The 24,026-nt window shown below is 43.6% G+C and overlaps 1 protein-coding gene across 1 annotated transcript in view; it reads right to left on the bottom strand.

The window, feature by feature from the left end:
- Positions 1 to 24,026, bottom strand: part of LOC137433197 (uncharacterized) — a 726,873-nt gene that overhangs the window by 374,584 nt on the left and 328,263 nt on the right. The window contains exons 17-18 of the mRNA XM_078784000.1: positions 14,740 to 14,784; positions 13,133 to 13,186 (exon numbers count right to left, since the gene is read on the bottom strand). Of these exons, the coding sequence (XP_078640126.1) occupies positions 13,133 to 13,186; positions 14,740 to 14,784 (99 nt within the window). The remainder of the gene's footprint in view (positions 1 to 13,132; positions 13,187 to 14,739; positions 14,785 to 24,026) is intronic.

The following is a 24,026-nucleotide window of genomic DNA, read 5'->3' as shown; positions in this document are numbered from 1 at the left end:
CCGATATTTCTGACGCGGTTTTTTTTTTTTTTTTGGTATACTGAATCGAGGCTCGTGAAAGAGCTAACATTTATTTCACAAACAAATCAACCAGACAAACAAAATATACAAAAACAGGGAGCGGAAGACAAGATGGGGAGAGAAGGGGAAGCACACAACCACAACATTTGAGAGCAGGGAGAAGTGTGGGAGGGAGAGGGCTTGGGGGCAGGAGGCATGGGAAGGGGGGGGGGGGGGAGGGTGGGAGAAGTATAAAACACAAGGGGACCGAAATTAGAGGGGGTAGAAAAGATCAAGGTTTTGGATGGGGGAGGATAAGAGATGGTGGTGAACAGCTGTTTTAAAGACCTGGAGGGTGGAGTGGGATTGAAGTGGGAGTGGGAGTTTGTTCCAGAGGTGGGAGAAAAGAGGAATGAAGGAGTGAAGGTGAGCAGAAAGTCTTGATTTTGGCAGTTTAACCATAAGAGGGTTGCAGGCAGATCTTGTGCGACCTGTAGGAATATTTGGGGGACAGAGCCCAGAGAGGGCTGGGGGGGCAAGGCCAGAGAGGAGTCGGTAGAAGACGGAAAGACCACCAACCTGCCTGCGGTGAGTGAGTGAAAGGCCCTTGGAGTTAGCTTCATCGCGGGAGATTCCAATGATTCTGAACGCTTTGGTTTCAACAGCGTGAAGACGGGCTAGGTGTGAGGCAGGAGCACCAGACCAGAGGGGAGAGCAGTATTCCATAGAGCTGCGGATGAAAGCCTTGTATGTGGTGAGGAGCTCAGGTGTGCCAAGGAAGGGCTTCGCACGACGGAGGATGCCCAGTCGGCGACTGGCTTTGGAGGCCAGATTTGAAATGTGGTTTTCCCAAGAAAGATCATGGCAAATAGTGAGACCCAAAAGCTTGAGTGACAGAACTTCTTGGAGAGGATTATTCAGAAAGTGGATGGGAGGGTTTTCCAGTCGGTCTTTTCGGAGAGACATCGTAAGAGTGTGAGATTTATCAGGATTGAAAGACATGTTACATTTGTTTGCCCAGTCTGTGATTTTGTCCAGGTCTGCAGAGAGTGAGGAGGCTGCAGACTGCCGATCTGAGGGATGAGGAATGGAGCGACAGAGAGTAGAGTCGTCAGCAAAGAGATAGAGAGGATTTTCAAGAGAGTCAGAGAGATCATTGATGAAGACCAGAAAAAGCACAGGGCCCAGAACACTACCTTGGGGAACTCCAGCCTGAACAGGAAGAGGAGATGAGAGAAACCCATTCAGGGCCACACGTTGACTACGACCAGAGAGGAAGTCCGCCAGCCATGCGTGGAGATTTCCATGGATATCAAAGGAGGAGCGTTTGGTGAGCAGAGCAGGGTGCCAGACTGTATCGAAGGCACGTGAAATGTCAAGGGAGACGGCTCTAATTTCCTGTTTGGCGTTGAGGACCTCCATCCATTGTTGAGAAAGCAGAAGCAGCATGTCCAGAGTAGAGTGACCAGGTCTGAAACCAAATTGATGATCAGAGATCAAGCCATTGTTGAAGAGGAAAGATTTCATATCTGAAGCAATGATGGATTCCATGACTTTGCTGATAATTGGGAGAAGGCTGATTGGTCTGTAGTTGCTGGGATCTGTTTTTGCACCTTTTTTGTGCAAAGCGGTGAGGTTGGCTGATTTCCAAGCAGATGGCAGATGACCTTGAGCAAAAGAGAGGGTGAAGAGAACAGAAAGAGGGAGTGAAAGAGCGGAAGCACATGATTTTAGGACCCGTGGGCTGATGCCGTCAGGACCAGTTGCAGAATCAGAGTCGAGGGTTGACAGAAACTTTTCCACCTTGTCAGGAGGAAAGGGACACAGAGTCCAGGAGCAGCTGGGTACGACTGGGTACGGTGGGTACAGAGAGGGATGGGTTTGGGACACAAGATTTAGAGGCAAACACAGAGTTGAGGCATTCAGCTTTTCATTCCAGAAACCAAGTTTCAAGGTAGATTCAAGTTTCATTCCAGAAACCTTTGCCTTTGTAAATTCTACTTCAATTCCGTGCAATTTTCCTGGGAAAAATCACAATGCCTTGGTGCGTAGCATTCAGTTGCACGAACACCTCTGGCATGGGCTCGAAACCATCTTTCCATTGGTGTGTTTGATGGGAAAAAAAAAAGTCGACGATGATGAATCACTGGGCTTGGATTAACAATGGTGCCCGAGAAACACATGCCGGGGGCCCTTCATCTTGGGAAAGTTAACATCGGAAAGCTAACATCGGAAAGTTAACTCCCCCAGCCCATCTTCCTGAACTGTGTTCCATTACCAATCAACTTGCTATATCACTTGCCAAGCCAGCCGTTCCACATCAACCATTTCATTGGAGTGCTCGCTTGAGTGATTGAGCCACTTGGCGACCGTTCTACAGGCTGATTGGTAATGAAACAACCCTGCTCCCTCCTCCTGCTCTGGCACCTCCTCGTCCTTCTGATCTCTCTCCCAGTCCTCCTGCTCCCCTCTCACTCTCCTCCGGCACCAACTCACCCCTCCTCCTTCTCTCCTCTCACCCCTCCTCTAACTCCCCCCTCACCATCTTCCTACTCCCCCCTCACCATCCTCCTGCTCTCCCACCTCCTCCTCCTGCTCTCTCCTCCCCATCCCCTCCTACTCCCTCGATGGCTCGGGAACAAAGTAAGGAAGAGACATATTCAGTGGAAACGTAACGTCATGAAGGTGGACATTGCAGCCCGGATATTAAGCACCCGCGTAGCAGATGTGGAGGATCTGCATCGATTCGCTGAGTGAACATATGTTTGATTCAAATGTTGACAATAATCACAGCTTCGCACTGATTTGGAGCATCTCTGAATGCTATTGTGAAGTCCGATTACATCACCAGGTGAGAACAATGAATGAACAGCAAGCTGATCTTGTTCTCTCAGTAAAGAATAACAGGTATCATCCATAGTTTATGGTGGCTCACACTCAAGTGGCTATAATGGCAGGACTACTAGTGTAAATACAGTAAGCACTTGTAATCGATGTTGCTTTTCTGTGTTCTGTTTGATGTGATTGTCCCTTTAACTGCACATTGCCTGGTCCAACAAGTCCAAGCATCTTGATGCTGGATGAATGACTCGGTGATGATCACTCAGTCTTTCACAGTTAGGGAGCAAGCAACTCAAGAGAGTCCACAAATTTAAATGAAAACTGTCTTTGAGAGCAATCAGTTTCTACTCTTCATGTAGTTTCTTTACAAAATGATCGGCATGGTAATATGGCCGCTGGAGTACTTCCGATGGCTCCACTTCCCGAGCCTCATTGGTCCTCCAAGTTCATTACAAGACTTCTGTGAGCATAGGCAGCAGGCACAGAGGTCAAGTCCCGTGTTGCCCAGTGTGTGTGTGTGTGTGTGTGTGTGTGTGTGTGTGTGTGTGTGTGTGTGTGTGTGTGTGTGTGTGTGTGTGTGTGTGTGTGTGTGTGTGTGTGTGTTGTCGTTGGTTGTTATCTCCATAATTTTGGTTTTAGAAGGTGGAACGGTGTCCTCCCAGGACTCAAAGTATCCACCGCGCTTTGGTGGAGGATTGCGATTCATGGGCTGATGTTGTGTTGTTCTCGGAGTTTTGTTCCAAGGGCTCTTCTCAGGATCGTCCCTGCGCCCCATACAGCCTCCAACTGTTGTTTGTTTGTGATGATGTTCCCAGGGATGGTTTTTAAGATCTCTGTAAGGTTCTTCTTTATAATTCCCATTACTCCAATTATCACTGGTACCATTTTGGTGCTCTTCATCTTCCAGGATCTTTTCACTTCAATCTCGAGGTCTTGGTATTTGACCTTGGTTGTGATTTCTGCATTATTTAGGCCAAAATCGCTGGATACTGATATCTCAATCAGCAATGATGTATTTTCCTTTTTGGTCCTGAATAATGTCCTGTTGCAGTGCTTTGTTTTCTATGTTCACTCTGGATGGGATCATCAGGTTATATGTGAGCATGATGTCCTTGTTTTCAATCATTGCTTTTGGTTCATGTTTCCTTGAGTTTTGTGGAACTGGGATATTGAAATTTCTGCAGATGTGCCATCTTCTTAAAGCTACTTGTGTAGTGTCCTTAGTCTTGGGCATTTATTATGATTTGTTTAATTCTCTGTCCCAGTTGAGCTGACCTCTTCTGAGCCATTCCAGTGTTCCTTCTTTGTCTATCACCAATCTGTCCAACCCTTTTTTATATTCCCCTGTTTTTTTTTATTTCTCTCAGTTATCACTATATATCTGCTGGTATTTCATCATGTATTTTTATGTTGGAGCTGTATTTGTTGCTGTTTCGGTTTGGCACGTGACATCTTCTAATCGCACCTGTTTTTGGAAGCTTTTTACAAGGTGAGTGAGAGATACCTTTTCTGTTTTCTTGTGTTCAGGCTTGTACAAAAATTGTATTTGGGAGTCTGTTGAGCTCATCACGTACACTGCTAATCCTACAGTCGTTGCTCTGCGCACTACATCGATTTTCATCAGGCCACCACCTCCTCGGCTGGTACATTCTTGAGATGCACTGATTTTTGCGTAACATTTTGTGGATAGTGAGGAATTTCCTTGGAAGTTGTCGTTGTCTTATCTTTTCTGCATCAATAATTACTGGTGGCATTTCCTCGAGATATTGCTTCTTCTTTTGCAGGTTTCGGATCCATTCCGCCTCCTTATTGTGTTCTTTTTGATCTTCATAAATTCCTTTCCAGAATCGTCACAGTTCGTCTTTACCTCTGCTACCGAAGGTGGATGGAGGTTATGTTTTCACACCTGTCTGTCTGTTTGTTTGTTTGTTTCTCTGTGAACAAGATATCTCAAAACGTTGTGGACGGATTCAGACAAAATTTGGCGGGGAGGTAGTGTATGTCACGAGAATGAAATGATTAGATTTTGTTGAAGATCCGGATCCGGCTAGTAGAATTTTAACGGCTTAGCCCATAGGGCAATGCCGTCTGGAACAGTGTTTGGCCATCCGTATGTATGTCCCCTTAAACGTATACCAATCAGAGCTGAGGATCTGGTCACATGACAGGGTGATGTGATTACGTCTGATGTCACTACGGTGGAACGGTGGTGGCTGACTCCGCACACCGCCATTTTAATTCCAATTTCATTCAGGCCGAACACATCGTCGAACCTGTCATATATCACAATCATCATTGTCTACCTTAACGTTTTTCATTCAGTGTGAAACACAAACAAACCGATTGTTAAAATGACCATCAAATATCGAAAGCATAGGCGTTACGGGTCTTCCAACAATACGGTATGGTGCGTATAGGCCTTTGGCTTAATGCCTCACCTTCGGACCGCTTCGGACAAATTAAGCCCAGGTTTCTTAATACAGTTGTGTATCGTTTCAGTCGTATCGTTTTCATAATAATAATAATAATAATATAGTAAATATAACCATAACACTTTAATCCCAATGGCATGAATGGAAAGTTGATGGATTGAAGCAATGTATGGTTCATGAATCAATGATAAGTGGTGTAACCGCGGAAGTAAGGAATTAGCCTCGGTTTTTACAGCGTAGCACATAGGGCAAAGCCGTCTGGAACAGTGTTTGTCCATCCGTATGTACAGTCATGTGAAAAAGTAAGTACACCCCATGTAAAGTTTTGACTTTTTCAACATATTTCAACATACAGCTATTTGATCTAAATTTCAACAATATTGACAGATAAAGGTGATATAATATAACAAATATAATGAAACATTTACATTTTGTCGTCCATTGTATAATTTAAATAAACATAAATGCAAATTTCGCATGTGGAAAAAGTAAGTACACCCCCACATTTATCACTACTTCAAATACCGAAAATTAGAATCAGGTGCACCAGCTCAGGTGCAAATGATTAGAACATCGTTAGAGAGGATCTTGGAGGAACCTGTCTTATTTAAACCTCAGACATTTATTTTAGTTTGGCTTGCACTTTGTTGTTGAAGTGTGCGGCATCACCATGCCTAGATCAAAAGAGCTCTCCGAGGCCTTCAGAAAGAAGGTTATAGATGCCTACGAGTCTGGGAAGGGATTTAAAAAGATCTCCAAACAATTTGAAATCAATAATTCGACTGTCCGGAAGATCATCTACAGGTGGAGAAGATTCCAAACAACTGCCAACTTGTTCAGGCCAGGCCGTCCCAGCAAGTTCAGCCCGAGAGCAGACCGCAAGATGCTGAAAGAAGTCTCGAAGAACCCCAGAATGTCATCACGGGACCTACAGGTAGCTCTTGCCACTGTTGATGTCAAAGTGCACGAGTCTACCATTAGAAAGAGGCTGCACAAATTTGATCTACATGGGAGGTGTGCCAGGAGGAAACCTTTGCTGTCCAGAAAGAACATCAGGGCAAGACTAAAGTTTGCCAATGAACACCTAGGCAAAGACCAGCACTTCTGGAACAATGTGCTCTGGACAGATGAGTCAAAGGTCGAGCTATTTGGCCACAGTACCAGAGGACATGTTTGGCGAAAACCAAAGACAGAATTTGACCACAAGAATCTGATACCAACTGTAAAGCATGGTGGTGGAAATATTATGGTTCGGGGCAGCTTTGCTGCATCAGGGCCTGGGCAGCTCACCATCATAGAATCCACTATGAATTCTTCATTGTACCAGAGGGTGCTTGAGGATAATGTGAGGCCATCTGTCGGAAAGTTGAAGCTCAACCGAAGGTGGACCTTGCAACATGACAATGACCCTAAACATACCAGTAAATCCACCAAGGAATGGCTGAAAAGAAAGAAATGGAGGGTTCTGGAATGGCCAAGTCAAAGCCCGGATCTAAATCCCATCGAGATGTTGTGGGGGGATTTGAAACGAGCTGTGCATGCAAGAAACCCCTCAAACATCACACAGCTGAAAGAATTCTGCATGGAGGAGTGGGCAAAAATTTCTCCCAGTCGATGTCAGAGACTGGTAGACAGTTACAAGAAACGTCTACTTTAGGTTGTTTCTGCCAAAGAGGGCAATACTACCTATAAGAGCCAAGGGTGTACTTACTTTTTCCACATGCGAAATTTGCATTCATGTTTCTTTAAATTATACAATCGACTACAAAATGTAAATGTTTCATGATATTTGTTATCTTATATCACCTTTATCTATCAATATTATTGAAATGAAGCTCAAATAGCTGTATGTTGAAATATGTTCAAAAAGTCAAAACTTTACATGGGGCGTACTTACTTTTTCACGTGACTGTATGTCCCCTCAAATGTACACCAATCAGAGCTGAGGATCTGGTCACATGACAGGGTGATGTGATTACGTCTGATGTCATTACAGCGGTACGGTGGCTGACTCCGCACACCGCCATTTTAATTCCAATTTCGTGGAATTTTGAGAGGGCTGAGGCAGGGTAGATGGGATAAACAAGATGGACTCAACAATGATTTTCAGGGGGAAAAGCCGGAATTTGAAGGAGGTGGATTTGGGGTGGATTAATGGGGTAGAAAAGATTAAGGTTTTGGATGGAGGAAGATAAGAGATGGTGGTGAACAGCTGTTTTGAAGACCTGGAGGGAGGAGTGGGATTGAAAAGATTGTGGGAGTTTGTTCCAGAGGTGGGGAAAAAAAGAGGAATGAAGGTTTTGAAGGTGAATGAAAGAGTGAAGGTGAGCAGAGAGTCGTGATTTTGGCAGTTTCACCAGAAGAGGGTTGCTGGCAGATCTTGTGCGTCCTGCAGGAATATTTGAGGGACAGACCACAGACAGAGCAGGGGGAGCAAGGCCAGAGAGGAGGCAGTAGAAGACAGAAAGACCACCAACCTGCATGCATTGCGAGAGTGAAAGGCCGATCTGAGGGAAGAGACAGAGCGGCAGAGGGTGGAGTCATCAGCAAAAAGATAGAGAGGATTTTCCAGAGAGTCAGAGAGATCATTAATGAAGACCAGAAAATCACAGGGCCCAGAACACTTTGCCTATTTCATATTTAAAATTCCAAACTGAAATGCTTCCTTCGGACATGAGTGCAATTTTCTTTTCCTCCTCGAAGACATGAGCCCTGCATGTGACTGTTTTCAGGTGTTGCATGAGTGTTAGATGATATCAGAAAAAATTATTCACTATATTCTTTTGCCAAACCATTACTTATCTATGCTGCGTTATCTACATTTAATAATTGATGGCTTTGCTATCTTTGAAACAAAGGTTATTATTAAGAACGACGCATTAAGTATCTGTGTTGGAGTGATGACCCCTCCAAGCATTGTAACCTTCGCCAAAGACATTGCTTCAGTAGCACTAACACTCTGTATGGAGCAATGGAGCATGGTTCATGATCAATGAGTATGTTTAATTTGCATATTTAACAATGGGCACATAAAAGGTTTGCCCCCTTCCCCCAAAAAAAACAAAATTGAAAAAAACAAAATTAGATTTCTTCAAAATACCAACAGGATTAGAAAGGGCCAGGTACCAGGCCAGGTACCAGGCCAGGTACCAGGCAATGCCAGGTACTCCTGCGAGTTAGTAATAAAGGCAAGTTATGGAGTGAGCAAAGTTCAGCATTTTAGTTCCTCTACACAGGACAGCAGGATATTGGTGGTGAAGGCAGTTTGACAATGGAGCAACTCCAAACTATGGAAAACTTAACAAATGGAAGGTCAAAGAATCGTCATTTGTGTCAATGAGAGGACAAGCTCGCCATAGCTCAAGTGGGACAGAAATCCTCAGATAAGCACCTTGATCCGATAATTTATATTGCGTAATCTGATGTGGCAGAGCTCCTAACAAAAAACCACAATGTTTATGGGGTCACCACTCTTTAATCATTTTCAGCAATATGTGGGCTCAGCAAACAGCATTGATTCTTGCAGCTACCTGAACATCCTTGACTCAAATGAGCACTTCTAAAACAACAAGCTTTGAAACAGCACAATTTCACTCTCCAGGAGGTGAAACGTCTCCAAGTGGCGCACTTTCTTGATTTCCTTCAAAGAAAGACTCCAATCCCCTCAGCGATCAAATGTACAAACACTATTGACCATTGGGAACAAGCAAAATGCCCACCTGACATGAACATTTTATCTGGAGAAGCTCAACATCAAAATTCAGAATTTTATCTCGAGTATAAATAATCTCCGCCACCATGAATAATAATAGTCTCCAATTAATCTTCATGTGCAATTGACCAATTAAGTCTGGTGTTGGCTTAGTGGTTAGGGTGCCGGCTTGGGATCCTCGGATCCTGGGTTCGAATCCCGGTCGATCGCTGAATTAACGCCAGGGGGGTTGACTCAACCTGTCATCCTTCTGAGGTTGGCAAATTGAGTACCAGTTCACTGTGTGTCGGGTAATTCCCTGTGTGTTGCAAGAGGTGACCAACAGGGTTGGCGGCAGGAAGATCATCCGGCCATAAAACAAACAAAAACACACAAACATGCATTTTAAGGCCATGTTCCCTGCTAGAGCGGGGGTTAGCCTTGCGGTCCCCATGACAATCTTCTCCATTTTGCCCTATTTTCTGCATCTCTCCTTGTTAACCCCCTTGCCCGCATTTCTTCTTCCACCATCTTTAGCCAAGTCTTTCTCGGTCTTCCCCATCCTCTACTTCCTTCTACATTAACTTCCATCACTCTTCTCAACCAGTCACTTTCATCCTTCCTCAATACATGACCAAACCATCTCAACCTGTTCCTCTTCACAGCATCAATCACAGGCAATATTCCCATCATCTTTCGCAATTCATCATTTGTCTTCCTCTCTCTCAACGATACTCCGCACATCCATCGAACCATTCGCATTTCCACCCTTTCCAGCCTTCGTTGCTGCTCTACGTTCATTACCCATGTCTCGCTCCCATAAATCATAACACTTCTCACACATGCAGCATACACCTTTCCCTTCAGCTTCAGTGACACTCTCCTCCTCATCAGCACGCCACTCAGTTCCCGAAACTTCTTCCATGCACATCTCACTCGAGCAACCGTTGCCGAGTCTGATCCACCTTCTCCATTCAGCATGTCTCCAAGGTAGCAAAATGTTTTCACACCTTCCAGCTTCACGCCGTCTCCAAGATCCAACTCAACATTTCCTCCATCTGCAGCTCCCTCTGTGCACACCTTACATTTGAATGTAGCTGCCACACTGGTTAATGACCCTCTCAGACCACTACATTTTTTATGAACCCACTCAGCACACATTGTACATTGAATGGAGTTCACTCCGACACCCTTCCTGCACACAGCACACGGCCACTTCCCAGTTCTTTCCACCTCACCACATGCTTTACCACTTGCCATCACCTTTGTCTTTCCGATATTCACCTTTAGACCTTTTATCTCCATACATTCCTTCCACTTGTTCATCTTTTCCTTCAGTCCATCCATACTTTCCGCAATCAACACCAGATCATCTGCATACAACAACTCCCACGGAAAACCCTCCTTTACGGTCTGAGCCAGCACCTCCATCACAGCTACAAATAGTAGTGGACTTAGGACCGACCCCTGATGCACTCCCACCTTCACCTCAAACTCACCACTGTTCCCGTCCTTCGTCCTTACAGCTGTGCGTGCTCTTTTGTACATTGCCATCACTACTCTGATCAACCATTCCTCCACTCCTAACTTCCTCAATGCCCATGTCAATACTTTGCGTGGAACCCTATCGAATGCTTTCTCCAGATCAACAAACCCAAAAAACAACTTCTTCCTCTTATCCATGTACTTCTCCTGCAACTGCCTCACAATGAAAAGCGCATCTGTCGTTCCTCTTCCTGGCATAAATCCAAACTGCATTTCGTCGATCTTCACTTTCTTCCTTATCCTCCTCTCCAACACCCTTTCCAATACCTTCATTCCATGCTCCAATAACTTTATCGCTCGGTACGAGCCACACTCCAGAGGGTCACCTTTCCCCTTGTATAAAGGGACGAGGGTACTCAGTTCCCAATCCACTGGAATGCGGCCTTCTTTCACCACCAGATTACAGATCTCTGTCATTCTCTTCACACCCCAACTTCCTGCTGCCTTCAACATATCTCCCACAACTCCCGTCGGCCCTCCCGCTTTTCCACTCTTCATTGCTTTTATCGCTTCCTCAACTTCCTTCTCAGTTATCTTCTCTGCCGGTCCTAAAACTGGGTTACTCTCTATGTTGCCATCCCATTCATTCTCTGTATTCAACAGCATTTCCATATATCTTTTCCATCTTCCTTTAATTCCATCTGGGTCGACAACGATTTGTCCCACTTCATCCTTCAAGCAACTCACCCCCATCACATCACACCTCTCTTTCGCTATGTGCTTTGCAATCCTGAATACTGCTTTATGACCCTCTTCCGAATCCAAGCGTTCTCCGAACATTTTCCTACATGCCTCCTGCGCCTTTGCTACCTCTTTCTTTGCAGCCTTCCTGGCTGCCTTATAACTTTCATGCTCTGCTGTTTCTGCTCCCGTACCCTTCGCCTTCTGCCACTCTTTGAACTTCTTCCTCTTCTCGTCAATCCTCTTTCCAACCTCAACATCCCACCACCATGTTTCCGAGTGCCTCGGTGGTCCTTTTGTCCATCCACATACCTCACCAACGGCTCCCAACAGACTAGCTTTCATTGACATCCAACCACTTTCAAGCTCAACCACATCATCCTCTACCCTACTCAGCCTCTCTTTTAATGCCTCCCTTACTGTCACCTCTTTCAACCTCCACACCTTCATTCTCGGTTGGTACTTCACCCGCCGAGCTCTTGTGAAGTACCAACCGAGAATGAAGGTGTGGAGGTTGAAAGAGGTGACAGTAACATAAATCCGGTAATCCGGCCATAAAACATTGCTTCAAAAAGGGGACCACGGTGCCCGAAAAAGGCAAACCTGCTCTACGGGGAAAAATGGCCTCCAAAGGTGGTTGTTTTTTTGTTGTTGCACAATTGACCAATTAGGAGGTCCCTTGGTATGAAACTCAACAGAAGGCAAGCATATGCCATCATGTTGGCACCTGATTGGCTGATGCCTATCCAAGCAACGAGTGTTTCATTTTTCTGTGCAATAATCCTCTTTTTTTTATCGAGAAACAGGTGACGACAACAAATAATTCTAGCAGTACCCAAGACAAACAAAGCGGCCAATAATTTCAATCAAAATCATTGTTACTCTCCTGTCGTAACCAGAATTCTTGCCTTCTTGCAAGTCATAGTAATGTTAAATTACTATCATTACTCCCATAGTAATGTTAAATGATCACGTCTGCGATAGCAATTTGGTATGTGCATTACATTTCGTTCATTTTTAACATTTTTCGAGTCATTTTATTGTCTAGTTTTGAATTTGAAGAAAAATGTGTTATCCAAGGTTGTATGTTTCAGTATGAGCTCAAAGGATAGCTCAGAGATTGCGTGCCATCCTTTGGGCTGTATTGACTGGAGTTGATTCCAGACCCGACTGTAAACCATCATGTCGTGATTTGCAGGCAGTTGCATCAATGAATATGCCGTGCATTGGGTGGCATTGAGTAATATTAAGATGGGATTTCATCTGCCAGTATTGGTTGGTTGGCTTGTAGACATTGAACCAATTGACAAAATACCAAAAGAAAAACCAAGGAAAAAAAAAAAAAAATCAAAAATTGAAAATAATAATAATAAATAAATAAATAAAAAACAACCAAAAGAACAATTGACAAAATACCAAAAGAACCACCCCCCCCCCCCCACAAAAAAAATAAATTAAAATAAAAAATTTAAATAAAAACAACTAAAATTTTTAATTTCAAATTATTTCATTTAATTTAAAAACAAAAACAACCAAAAAACAATTGACAAAATCCCAAAACAAAAAACCCCCAATTTTTTTTTTTAATCAATTCAACAAAGAAAAACAATTGACAAAACACCAAAATACAGCAGATCTACAGCATTATACCTTTTGTAAAATGTAGGCCATCATGTGCCGTTGTCCTGGTCAAATTCCTGCAGTAACCTAAACTGGAGACGAGTTGGGCACTGCCTGGTCTATTTGCCTATTTGCCTCTATTCACTTGCCCAAAATTGCACCGCAACAACCTTCAAGGTCATGGGACCAATCAGGTGATTACTCATGATAAAAGTATGGTTAAATGACCACAACATTAACACTTTAACTCGTGCCAAGTTTGAAGTGTGGACAAATACCGTAGTGTAATGCGTGGATGAAACGGGGAAAAAAAATCCCAAACCTGTGATCCTGGCATGCCTTGTTGACCTGAAGGACCAGGTTCACCCTGTGGACCCTGTTGGATTGACGTAGAGATGGACATTTACTATCCAATTAAAGATCATAATAACATGCATTCAGTAATAATTGCATGAAAGAAACAAAACAAAAATTTCGTTAAACATCGGTTTCATTTAAACAAAAAAAAGGTTATTCCTTATCCGACTCGACTGAATTGTGGCATTACCTTATTTTGAGATATCAAATTATGCACAATGTTCGAGTGTGAACTACAGCAGAGCCGAACTGATGAGCGAGACCACTTTGTACTGAAACCTGTATAACCTTCACTGTATCATGAAAATTCACCAGATTTAACAAACTCTGCTGTATATCACACTTAAGTGGTGTGCGATTCTCCTACTTAGTGTTATCGAGTCAATATGTGTATACTTGAACCTAAGGGCATCGCTAAACCACTAGACTTGCCACAACATTTAATCACCTCTGCTTTCACTCAGAATAAAGCAGCGTGCAGAATGTCACCTTCCTTCCTTCTTATCATTCTTGAGTCGTTATTGAACAAGAGAAAAATGACCACAGTGTGGTCACCAGCTGCGACGTGTAGAATCATGAGGATATCCGTTGCAATATGTTCTTGCCTCATTCCAACACACGTCCGAGTGTATGCGCATGCGCAATTCAAAAAGGCACCCCAACAACAAGAACAACAACACGGTCCTCTCATAGAGCTGCTCGTCGCAGCTAAAAACTGAATATTCAAAACTGACACCTCCAGTAGACAACTGTGGAATTGTACCAAAACGTAATCGCTTCTTCCTTGACGAATTTCGAGGCAATGTGGGATATATCTCAGCTTCATTTTAGGTTATTGTGTGAGCAGTCAGACGAATAGACGCATGTGAGTAACAAAGTGAGACCTCATTTTGGAGACTCGCCACCAGGTCTCAATGTGGTCTACATGAGATACAGACCATAAAATATATCTCTGCAATGGAACGTCAACGTAATTAATGCTCGAGCACAGATATTATATTGATAGAAATGATAGAATAAGCTCTATCTAATGATACAAAAGTACTGACAAGGGCAAACTACCCACAATTCCTTGCAAAAGGAACTCCAACACAAACTCAAACTTTTTCAACAGCTCATTCTGTCTCTCCTTTGGCATTCTCTCTGTATGAAAATCGTCACTCACTGATGTTCGTGAAGAGCCAATTGCGACAAAGGAGCTTTCCTTCTCAGCTAAAACATGTAGTCCAGTTGAAAGCAACCTCAGGCCTCCTTTCACAAAATTCTGAACGCATGTATTTCTCTTTTTGAAACTTGCCAAATCTCAAGATCAGGCTGACACAAAATCAGACTTTCAATACCTGGTAACATCTTTTCTCCAGTTTCCAACACACATTGAGCAATAACAGTAATGGCGAAATTGTGATCAAAAATTACCTCCAACTATTGCTATCGTTATACAGAGATCAAGACTCGTATAATTGATGGATGAGAGATGTTGGAGAGTGGACACTTTAACATTAGACTGTTTATAAAGAACAAAGGAAGCAAATTAAATCGAGCTTAACCACACCATTCGAAAGGACCACGTACCAAATTGCCTTTTTGGCCAGGGGGTCCATCTGCCCCACGGAATCCCTGCATGTATCAAAATGAGAATGTTATAAAAGCGACATTTTGAGCATGTTATAAAAGAATAATATATATATATTTTAAAAATATAATATATTTTTTTAAACCCTGCAAAAAAGGTATTTTAGATGATTCATGGTGTAATTTTACAAAGTAGTATGAGACTGGCATGTTAAAATGACAACATCGATACGATCACGTCGCCGGGGTTAAGACCCCAAGAGGACGAATGACCGAAACGACCTTCAACTCTGAGGCGGATTTCGAACTTGGCAGGATTATTTCTGGTGCGCGCGGGAAGGTTCGAGGCCTTATCTGATCGGAAACACACGGGTTTATTCCGAACCCACAAAACAAAGAAACAAACCAGGACAGAAAGTAAAATTCAACAAATAAAAAAAAAATTACAGTAATGTAAAGGACAACAAAAGGTGAGGTAAACTAAAATTCCTAAATGAGGGACCCTCCACTCAGAAATCGTATACAAACAGGGGAAAATATAATGAAAATAAAATGGTATTGATAGGGTATTTTCACCCTATGGACCGGCACTAGTGGTATCGTGCCGGCACTCAGCGTTATTGTTCAAGTGAGGGTGTCAAATGAAGCCAGCAGCACAAAGTGGCCCACAGCAGCGCGCTGGAAAATCGCCAGATGGCGCGAAGCTCCTCTTCGAGTCGCCACGAACGTGAGGTGATTTTGTGTGGCCAATCCCCTTTCGCTTTTGTCTCCCTCCGACCGACGCGCAAAGTGTTCCTCAAACCGCCACCATATTCCTCCTCCTCACAGGCGCACACATGACCAAAACCAAACCAGCACGACCCACGCCCGCCTTCCACCAAGGCACCGAGAGAAAGAGATCGACGGGACGGCTTCTTCTTCCTCCGTTTCTATCCAAGGCTTCACGAAAGGATGCAGCACAACCACAGCCGTTTGCCAGTGTGACCAAGACAACACGAGAGGAAGATAGAGAGATGCGGCCACCCATACCCAAACTCAGGACAAGTGAGACCAAGATGGCCAGACCGCGTCTTTATTGCTCTAGCTCTCGAATCTTCGACGATGACCTCACACTCTGTCCAATCATCGAGCGCCACTCAATCATCCCATCGTGCGTCCACCAATCACAAAGGCTGGGGTGCGGCCTCCTCGTTACACGTCGTCGGGGGGGTGGAGTCTAGTTGTCGTTCGGCAGTTCGGCTGGGCGGGGTTCCTTTGCCGATCGGCATGTCCGGTCATACTGTCAGCGATTAGGGTTGTTGTAATGGCGGCCCTTTTTATTGCAAAACGAAGGGAAAAATCACAGGGCAATTGCACACTGGGGGTTATCCTTGAGCCCTACCCAATTAGCATAGCTCCGCCCCTCATATGGAGACACATATACAATCTTATTCTGTACAGATTCCCTACTAAGTTACATCGAGGTGGGCTTCTTCCTCGTGGCACACGGTCCATACTAAAACTTACACATTCCTAACTTTCCTTTGAGATTCATCATCTACCCCCACAAACATAACAACATTATAAGAGAGATGAGTGTCTGTGTCAGTGTCATCGTTTTTCTCAGTGATGGCCAAACGGATTTTGGTCAAACTTTCAGAGGTTCATCAGTGAGTGCCAAGGAGTGTTTAGGCATTTTTAAAAAAGTTTGGAAAATTTTGGAAAAAAAAAAAAGGTTGAATTTTTTTTAAATCACTTTATAGGACCGAAGCCTTGGTAACTAGATAAAATGTAACATTAAATGATGCCCGACCGCATTCCTTGGTGGGTATAGAGGAAATGTTTTACATCCACAAAAAGAAAATTGAAAAAAAAAATTCCTTCAAAAAACCAACAGGATTAGAACGGCACCTGGCAATGCCGGATGGCGGATACCCCTGCTAGTTATTAATGGAAACGTATTCACTCTGTTACATTATTGGACAGGATGTTAGTCAATGCCTTATTAGTGCACAAGGTTACAACACTGTAAAGTGTTGTTTGTTTGTTTGTTTGTTTGTTGTTGTTGTTGTTTGTTTTTTTTTGTTTTTTTTTTTTGTGTTTTTTTTTTTTTTCTCTTTCTCCACAAAGTCCAAGCAATGATAAGCAAGCATCACCAAATGCTCAAATGTGTCATTGTCTGGCTGTCCACTTATCTTGAGCTACAATAAGAAGATAATATATTGTCCACATATAGTAAGAGCAGTCCACATAAATAGAGTATTGCACATAAAAAGTAACTTATATAATTTCATATACTGTATATATATACGTAGTGTGTTCAAAAAGTATCCGACCTTTATTTTTCGTGCGTAAAAAAAAGAAGCTAGGGAGCGTTGATTGGGGCACGTATGTAGGCGATCCTAATGCACACGCGTGAATTTTTTCCCACCTGCAGAAGCTGTCATTCGACGGCAGACCGCCGATGAGTGAGGACATGTAAGTGAGCGCCGTCGGATTTTCGTTTTTGACAAAATGACGGAAAAACTTGAACAACGCTACTGCATCAAATTTTGTGATTTTTGGCCTCGGGGATGTTGGATGCTTCCATTGTGATGACTGCAACTTGGTTTCTGGGTCGTACCCATAAACCCAGGACTCATCGCCAGTGATCACTGTGTTGAGGAAGCTGGGATCGCTGTTCACAGTCTCCAGCATGTCCTGTGCGATCTCCAAACGGAGTTGCTTCTGCTCAATCGTTAGCAGCTTTGGTACGAACTTCGCTGAGATTCTCCTGAAGCCCAAATCCTCCTTCATAATGGAATGAACGGTGTTGAATCTTGCGGATCGTTTCCACTTGGGAATCGCCAAGCTTTACACAAAATTTGATGCAGTAGCGTTGTTCAAGTTTTTCCATCATTTTGTCAAAAAACGAAAATCCGACGGTGCTCACTTACATGTCCTCACTCAATCGGCGGTCTGCCGTCGAATGACAGCTTCTGCAGGTGGGAAAAAAATTCACGCGTGTGCATTAGGATCGCCTACATACGTGCACCAATCAACGCCTCCCTAGCTTCTTTTTTTTTCGCAACGAAAAATAAAGGTCGGATACTTTTTGAACACAATAGTATATATATATATATATATTATATATATATATATATATATAATATATATATATATATATATATATAGTGGAACCTTGACTTATGAGTGCACCAACTTACGAGTTTTCCGAGATACGAGCCGTCGCTCGGTGCGGTTTATTGCTTTGAGATGCGAGCCGAGATTTGAGTTACGAGCTTTTCGCCACCCGCCACCAGGTGGGTTCGCGTCACGTGGTTATCTTGCCGTGCAAGTATCTCTGCCGTATATCGCTGCTGCTTTGTTTTCGCATTTGGTTTATTTGGAAAATTCTTAGTTTTAACCATGGGTCCTAAGAAATTGAGTGCCAAGGGAAGAGAGGATGATGTGCTTGGATATAAAACACGCAATCGTCGAAAAACATGAGCGAGGTGTGCGTGTTGTCGACTTGGTGAGGCGGATGTGAAGGCAGCTGAAGATTTTATTATAACTGAGAAGAAGAAGAGGATGATGTGCTTGGATATAAAACACGCAATCGTCGAAAAACATGAGCGAGGTGTGCGTGTTGTCGACTTGGTGAGGCGGATGTGAAGGCAGCTGAAGATTTTATTATAACTGAGAAGAAGAAGAGGATGATGTGCTTGGATATAAAACACGCAATCGTCGAAAAACATGAGCGAGGTGTGCGTGTTGTCGACTTGGTGAGGCGGATGTGAAGGCAGCTGAAGATTTTATTATAACTTTTGCCGAACTGATAGAAGCCGAACGATACATCCCCCAGCAAATCTTCAACTGTGACGAGACAGGGCTCTTCTGGAAAAAGATGCCGAGGAGGACGTATATAACGGCAGAGGAGAAGAGCATGCCAGGCCACAACTTGTTCAGAGTGCCGGCGATAGCTCGCCTTCTCTTTGTGGAAAACACGGTACTGAGAAGAAGAAGAGGATGATGTGCTTGGATATAAAACACGCAATCGTCGAAAAACATGAGCGAGGTGTGCGTGTTGTCGACTTGGTGAGGCGGATGTGAAGGCAGCTGAAGATTTTATTATAACTGAGAAGAAGAAGAGGATGATGTGCTTGGATATAAAACACGCAATCGTCGAAAAACATGAGCGAGGTGTGCGTGTTGTCGACTTGGTGAGGCGGATGTGAAGGCAGCTGAAGATTTTATTATAACTGAGAAGAAGAAGAGGATGATGTGCTTGGATATAAAACACGCAATCGTCGAAAAACATGAGCGAGGTGTGCGTGTTGTCGACTTGGTGAGGCGGATGTGAAGGCAGCTGAAGATTTTATTATAACTGAGAAGAAGAAGAGGATGATGTGCTTGGATATAAAACACGCAATCGTCGAAAAACATGAGCGAGGTGTGCGTGTTGTCGACTTGGTGAGGCGGATGTGAAGGCAGCTGAAGATTTTATTATAACTTTTGCCGAACTGATAGAAGCCGAACGATACATCCCCCAGCAAATCTTCAACTGTGACGAGACAGGGCTCTTCTGGAAAAAGATGCCGAGGAGGACGTATATAACGGCAGAGGAGAAGAGCATGCCAGGCCACAACTTGTTCAGAGTGCCGGCGATAGCTCGCCTTCTCTTTGTGGAAAACACGGTACTGAGAAGAAGAAGAGGATGATGTGCTTGGATATAAAACACGCAATCGTCGAAAAACATGAGCGAGGTGTGCGTGTTGTCGACTTGGTGAGGCGGATGTGAAGGCAGCTGAAGATTTTATTATAACTTTTGCCGAACTGATAGAAGCCGAACGATACATCCCCCAGCAAATCTTCAACTGTGACGAGACAGGGCTCTTCTGGAAAAAGATGCCGAGGAGGACGTATATAACGGCAGAGGAGAAGAGCATGCCAGGCCACAACTTGTTCAGAGTGCCGGCGATAGCTCGCCTTCCCTTTGTGGAAAACACGGTGAGATCCTTAACATCCAACAACTAATGGGACGCAAACGGGGCGCCCAGTTTAGCGGTACACACATTGATGAATCACCCTCTGCCTGTGATTCACCCATGACAGGTTATAGCTGGGTCGGGATTCAAACCCAGGCTGGACAGTTTAGAGTCAAGTGTGCGTACCTCCAGTCCAGGCCATCCCTGCCAACTTGTATGCTGCATACAGGTGAAATATAAAGCGCGAGATATTTTATATATACTGTATATTTAAAAAAAAAATTGGTGTGGTTTTTGGCGGGCTGGAACGGATTAATAGCATTTCAATGCATTTTAATGGGGAAATTTAATTTGAGAAACGAGCAAATTGAGTTACGACCTCGGTCACAGAACGAATTAAACTCGTAAGTCAAGGTTCCACTGTATATATATTATATATATATATATATATAATATATATATATATATATATATATATATATATATATATACATATATACATACAGTATATATATATACAGTATATATAATAAAAAAAATAAAATATAACCACCTTTAGAGGCCATTTTTCCCCGCAAAGCGGGGGTTGGCCTTTTTCGGGAACCGTGGTTGTTGTTGTTTTTTGGTCCCCTTTTTGAAGCAATGTTTTACGGCCGGATGCCCCTTCCTGACGCCAACCCTTTTTGCCGCCTTTACGACAAACAGGGAATTACCAGTGAACTGGTACTCAATTAGCCGACCTCGGAAGGATGACAGGCTGAGTCAACCCCCCTGGCGTATATACTATATATATATATACAGTATATATATACAGTATTTATATATATATACATACATACATACATACATACATACATACATATATATATATATATATATTATACTATATATATATACAGTATATAATATATATATATATATATTGATATGTCAGGGGGGTAGAGGAATACATAGATGTAGGTAGATCTGTGTAGGTCAAATGCTCCCGGATGTCGGGATAGCTAGAACCCACGATGTACCTGTATGTGTAGGCGTATGTCGGGATAATTCATAAGTGTTTCCTGTACGAGGACAGGAAGTGCTAAGTCGTCAGGAGCGATAAGGGTAACTTTGTGTGCTTTACCACCTCTGTGGTCAATCCAATGTCCCTTTTGGCACCGCACCTAGACAGTAGGAATTCATGCCCTAACGCCCGCACATTAATTAATTCCCTTCCCTTTCACATCAATAACATAACACCAACCAAAACGGGCAGGCTGAGACACGCCTGCCAAGACACGATGAAAAGGGGGCAGCTCTTTTGACCTCATGGGGGAAGGCGGACTGATGGATGTCACGAGAGGGCGGGACGGTGACGTGAGGGAAGTGACGACACGAAGAAGAAGAAGAAAGTTCGGAGTTGGACACGAGGCAGAGCAGATGCCATTTCGGGGAGCTCAGAGAATTCAGTAGTGATCGAGTGCGCTGGACATTTCCCTCTCGTTCCTTCCTGCCTTTGTTCTCTCCCATCTTCCCTGCGATCGGATCGCGTGCTTGCGTGGATGACGGTTGTGCCGAGGTTCGCCCCGTTCGTGTCCTCGCACGTACCACTCGCCAACCACCACCCACCATCTCCAGAGCGCCGAGCAGAGACGACAGCCCCAAGAACCATGGTCCTCCGGACGGAGCGAGCGTTCGAGAGTCGTGGTGTGAGAGGACCAGGGGCCGACGAGCGAGTCGCGTCGGGGAGACCCCCCTCACGCCCCCGTGTCGGGGCATAGCTGTCCAAGGCCTGCACTATCTCCACGCCACGCTCCCGAGCGAGCAAAGCTAAGAACGCACCACACACACACCCGCTTTGTTCATTTCGTCGTCTGCCCTGTTGTTTGTTAAATAAGTCTGTCGAGTAAGAATACTCCATATAGGGGGTTTAGAGCATCATAGCGTGGCATTTCTTTGTTCTCGGAACCGTTAATAAATCCTTGTATTATTTTCTGTGTATATTTGAATGCAGTTTTCCGTGTGATTCATTTAATTTGCAGCAGCATTGGAGACGCCCCGAGAACATGTAAGACTGCAGGGGGTTTTGCGCCGCCCCTCCATCCTGCGCAATTGTGTATAGCTTTCTATCTTCGACTCCGCCATTGAGTTTTCGCCTCAAGAGCTAAGGCCTTCGCGATCGCCTTCCGTGACCGCCTGATTTTCATCAAAGGCGGCACACGACAATATATATATATATATATATATATATATATATATATATATATATATATATATATATATATATATAATATATTATATATATATATATATATATATATATATATATATATATATATATATTATATCTACATATATATACAGACTTGGCATTTAATATGGAATATTTTTTTTTTTCTTGACGGGTTTACTTTCTGACCTCTGTATATCAATCTGGTGAGTTTCTATTACGCTTCGGTGATTTCTTTGTTAAAAGAACCATGTCACTGATTGTCTGTCGCAGCAAGAAGTCAATAACAGGTTTATATCACAGGTTTCTTTTAAAGGTCACATTTACCAAATCGAGAATAATGTCAACATAATTCCAATGAACTTTTGGTTCTAAGTCATCTTAAAAAGTAAGTTCACCCCCACAAAAAAATATTCCATATTAAATGCCAAGTATGTATGTATGTATGTATGTATGTATGTATGTATGTATGTATATATATATGTATGTAATATATATATATATGTATATATATATATATATATATATATATATATATATATGTATATATATATAATATATACAGTGGTACCTCGGCTTACGAGTGCCCCAACGTACGAGTTTTTCGGGATACGAGCCGTCGCTCGAGAGCGGTTTGTTGCTTTGGGATACGAGCCGAGATCCGATGTACGAGCTCAAAAAATTTATTTTTTTGAATTTTCCGGTTGTGGCTTCCGGTTCCGGTCACGCGGTTATCTTGCCGTGAAAGCATCTCTGCTTGGATATAAAACACGCAATCGTCGAAATACATGAGCGAGGAATCTCCTTGCTCCAGCCGGTGACGTCATCGGCGGGGATCCCCGCCTCCAGAGTGGCTGGTCACGTGACCGCCAAAGCGTGTCGCGCGTGCGGGTATAATGAGCTACACCTGTGGATCACGTGACCACGGAAGCACGCCTCGCTTGAGAGGCATGGGCTTTCGGTTTGCGTTTTGCTTTATAAGGCGCGATAAATGGGCTTTTGAGTGTTAGCGGTTCATGGCGTTGACGGTTCATGGCGGTTCATGGCGGTTGACGGTTCATGACGGTTCATGACGGTTCATGACGGTTCATGACGGTTCATGGCGTTGACGGTCAAAAACCCATTACATCAATTTTACCAGGCACTGTACAGTAAGTACAGTGGACACCAAATGCACGGTGGAAGGCTAGAAGTAGAAGATCGTCCAAGACAAGTGAGAATAAGCCATACTTTGGAGGAGATGACGTCATTCGCTGGTCCGATAACCAAAGATGTGGTATAAAAAACCAGGTGAGCTAACAATGCAGCAATGAAGGAATTCGGCCAAGGCACCGGCACACAACGACCCTACCTACATCGAAAGACTCAATGCCAATGGTGACAGAAGCCAAGACGGCCGGCTTAAACACCGCCGAAAGACCACGGTGTACCAACTTACGATGCAGAACATCTTGCACTTAATATGATGACAACAGGTGCCATCCTCTGACGTACCATTACAGGTACAGGTACAGTACACGTGAGCACAGAGCAAAAGTTCACTGAAACCGAGATTAAGAAAAAAGAAAAAACACCTCGTGGTCCGTGCTCGATATCCGAGTTTCAATCTTTTCAAACACATGATGCTCTCGGTCACGGTATCTCCTGCGAGCTGCTTCTCCTTCAACCACACAAACAACAACTTCTCCATATCTTCATGGATAGAGGTCCGGAGCTTTGAAATAATCGTAACGCCCTTGGCTGGCGTTATAGCCTTTATGGACTCCTTCTGCTTCAAAATCGTACATATCGTAGAAGGAGTACGATCGTACTGCCTCGCCAAGTCGACAACACGCACACCTCACCTGGCATGCTCTTCTCCTCTGCTTAATAAAACCAGTTTATTTCTTTACATTCTCTTGTTATATGTACAGTATATACGAGGTCGTGCTTGTTTATACATTATTTGTTATTTATAAAGTACATTTTTTGTTATTTAAAAGCACCTAACAAAAAAAATTGGTGTTTTTTTTTTGAGGCTGGAACGGATTAATAGCATTTCAATGCATTTGAATGGAAAATTGCTTTGACTTACGAGCGATTTGGCTTACGAGCTCCGTCACGGAACGGATTTAAACTCGTAAGCCGAGGTA

This window comes from Myxine glutinosa, chromosome 8, assembly GCF_964187855.1.
Source record: "Myxine glutinosa chromosome 8, kmMyxGlut1.1, whole genome shotgun sequence".
NCBI classification, from domain to species: Eukaryota; Metazoa; Chordata; class Myxini; order Myxiniformes; family Myxinidae; genus Myxine; species Myxine glutinosa.
Note: the sequence above shows the minus strand (reverse complement) of the source record. Positions and strands in the feature narration are given on the sequence as shown.